General features: G+C 40.2%; 1 protein-coding gene across 1 annotated transcript; it reads right to left on the bottom strand.

The window, feature by feature from the left end:
- Positions 1-2121: 2121 nt before the first annotated feature.
- Positions 2122-3063, bottom strand: OR10AI3 (olfactory receptor family 10 subfamily AI member 3). Its single transcript, NM_001391687.1, has one exon. It carries the CDS (start codon positions 3061-3063, stop codon positions 2122-2124), a length of 942 nt encoding a protein of 313 aa, NP_001378616.1.
- Between the last annotated feature and the right edge of the window lie 211 nt (positions 3064-3274).

The raw sequence follows: 3274 nt of genomic DNA, 5'->3' as shown, positions 1-3274 counted from the left end.
GAGAACAAAAGATTGTTAATGAGAAAACATGCAACTGTACTAAGAAGGAATATTAGTACTTACATATAAAAGGTAAAACAATAGGATGGTATTAGGAAGAATCGAGAGATGTTTTTAAGATTTCTTCACTATTAAATTTATTCAAGAGAGCATGTTCTAGGAGAGATTTAAGGAAATGGTGGTCCCTCTGGAGATGAAGTAGCAGAGAAAAAAAACCTCTAGCAATAAAAAGCTTTGATGGGCTGGGGAGCAAATCAGGGGATAAAGCCTGAGAATTGCCAGTTGTCCTATATTACTCTCTGTACTGTTTGTCCACATCCAGACCATTTTTCCTGGGTCATTCTTTTGGTTCTTTTATTTCACTTCCCTAGAATTGACACCAAGATTTCAGACATATAATCCTTTCCAAAGCTCTATTGGATGACTACAAAAATAGAAAGCAAGGGATACGCAAATAAGTCAATAAAGAAAAATAATATTAATTTAAGGGTAACAGTTATACAAACTTCTACCCAAGCCCAAAAGAAGCTGTTATTACTGACAACCTTTCTTGAAAAGGTCAAAATCAGTAGTCATTGTGATTATCCCAGAGTATTCCAAAATGCTTGGCTTCTGTCCTTTGGAATAAGTGTGTATTTTGCATTCTTTCAGAGTCTTAGGAATGGCAAAAGATGAGCTCCAGTGTAGTAAGCCCTTTGAAAGTTCTGGAAATCTAGCATCATGGGATTTTATTAGGTCTGTTTTTATGGGGAAATAGGAGAAAATTTAGCCCAATATAGCTAAATAGAAGGCTATATATTTAGATATCATATCTACAGCTATACCTATATCTATCTATCTATCTATCTATCTATCTATCTATCTATCTATCTAACTTGTGAGGCTAAGGCCAACTGTAGTTGCAAGCACTACCTTAAAGCCCAGTTAGCCCAATTAGTTAAATAAGGACTAGAGAGTTTCCCAGAATAGATAGAACATGACTAAAGCATGAAGGGTGCATGGTCCATAAGAGAAAACAATTACTGCCTGTTAGAGTTTGTTTCTCTGTGAAGATAAGGAGGGCAAAATACTCCCTGACTTCTAGCATTACTCTTTTGTCCTCTCAGTCCCCTCACAGGGCCTGGTCCCACCATTGAATTAGCCATAGTAACTCACACCACACATTATGTCCGTTACCACTGAGCAGTCAAACTAATGGCAGCAGGAGATTCACTCTGTCTAGTACTCTGCTAAGCTGAGATAAAATAAACATCTGTGACAGAGCTTGGTAATCTTGTCATAAGAATATTCCAAGGTGCCTAACAAATCTTTTTGGTATTTTATGAATGGAATGCTAATGGAGTAATTGATACTGACAGAGGGAAGCTGAGCAACTTCTGAGGTGAACAGAGACTGTTTTATGAGAAGAGTAATGACTATTGACTTTTATGTCTAAGAAAATTGTCCCCAAAGCCATCTCAGGAACTATGACCAGAGGCATCAATGTGTTTCTAGGCATTAGCATGGATCATATCCAGATGGACCTGCTGCTACGAGCAGTTCTCACTAGGTGTACTTGAGGTCCTGCAGAGTTCTTTTTAGAGTGTGCTCCCTATGTTCCTTAACGACCATTTCTTCACTACCTATCCTTGATCAATAATTCAGCTTGTGCCCTGGTGGGAACCAGGCCACATCAAAGTCCACTCTTAAACTGTTACCAAATAACCTTGAAAAAAGTGTTTTCAAATTCATCTAGCTTGCATGACAAACGTCAGCAAACTATGGCCTTTGGGAATATCCTGCCTGTTGCCTATTTGTATAAACCAAATTTTATTGGAACACATCTTGACCATTTGTGTACATATTTTCTTGGGCTGTTTTCATGCTAGCATAGCAAAGTATTTGTTACTGAAACCATATGGTCCTCAAAGCCTAAAGTATTTACTATATGAACCTTTAGAGAAAATGTTTACTGATCTGGGTCTATGAGATGGGAAAGATGTCACAGGTTTGTATTAGTCAGATTTGCTTCCCAGCTATCTTTATGGGAGAAAGACCTTTACAACTGTCATGGATATATTTTTTTAAAAATAATTTAATACACAAATGGGGAGAAAAAAATCAGCTTTATCCATTAGTGGACTAGTGATCTCCTTTTGAAACAAACTGGCTCCCAGCCAGTTTCTTCAGGGCTCCCTTGACATCTTTGTTTCTCAGAGTGTAGATTGTGGGATTCAGCATGGGGGTGACTACATTGGCAAAGATTTGCACCGGGGTTACCAGCACCTCACTCAAAGATGGCTGAGTATAGACGAGGGCACAGGGCCCAAAGAACAGTGTGACTACTAAAAGGTGGGAAACACAGGTAGATGCCGCCTTGCGCCTCCCTTCAGCAGAGGGCATCTTTAGGATTGCAATGATAATGCGGATGTAAGAAGCAAGGATGAGGAGGAAACATATCATGGGCACAAGGCCAATGTTGGTGAAGCTCACTGTCTCAATGATGAGGGTTTTACCACAGGCCAATTTGACTACAGGGAAGATGTCACAAAAGAAGTAGTCTGCCTCATTAGACCCACGGTATGGCAGTTGGAAGGTCAGTGTAGTAAGAATTGTGGCATGAAAAGAACTAATAATCCAGGTGCCAGCAGCCAGCAGGGCACATACCCGGTGGTTCATGATGATAATGTAATGCAATGGGTGGCAGATGGCAGCAAACCGGTCATATGCCATCACTGTGTAGAGCCAGCTCTCAGAGCAGCCTAAGAAGTCATAAAAAAAGACATGGGATATGCAACCACCCAGGGAGATGACTTGGTTTCTTACAAGCAGGTTGGCCAACATCTTTGGGGTGCTCACAGAAGAGAAACCAATGTCCAGCACAGAGAGGTTACAAAGAAAGAAATACATAGGAGTGTGGAGGCAGGAATCAGACATCACAGTTAAAAGGATAAGCAAATTTCCTAGTAGAGTGAAGAGGTAGAAGATCAAGAACACAACAAATAGCACAGTTTCCTGCCCCTCTGTGTGTGGGATGCCCAACAGGATGAACTCTGTAACCAAAGTGTGATTCTTTACAGCCATGGAAGTTGAATTTTATCCTGGAAAGGAGGAAATATGATCATAAATTAACAACCCAAGGCACTAAATACCACTGCTTGTTACCAGTAATTCACAAAGAGAAAGACAATCATAGACTCCATTAGTGAAAGGATCGTGTTTGTTGTGACTCAGACTGCAGGAGTAGCAAACACCTCAGAAAGAGATACATGCTCTGGAGTGAGGACAGTATGCA

This window comes from Equus caballus, chromosome 7 (genome assembly GCF_041296265.1).
Source record: "Equus caballus isolate H_3958 breed thoroughbred chromosome 7, TB-T2T, whole genome shotgun sequence".
In the NCBI taxonomy this organism is placed as follows: domain Eukaryota; kingdom Metazoa; phylum Chordata; class Mammalia; order Perissodactyla; family Equidae; genus Equus; species Equus caballus.
The sequence above is the reverse complement of the archived record's forward strand: the minus strand, read 5'-3'. Positions and strand labels throughout refer to the sequence as shown.

Coding starts and splice junctions, on each gene's coding strand:
- OR10AI3 (NM_001391687.1), bottom strand. CDS start 3,063: ATGGCTGTAAAGAATCACACTTTGGTTACAGAGTTCATCCTGTTGGGC.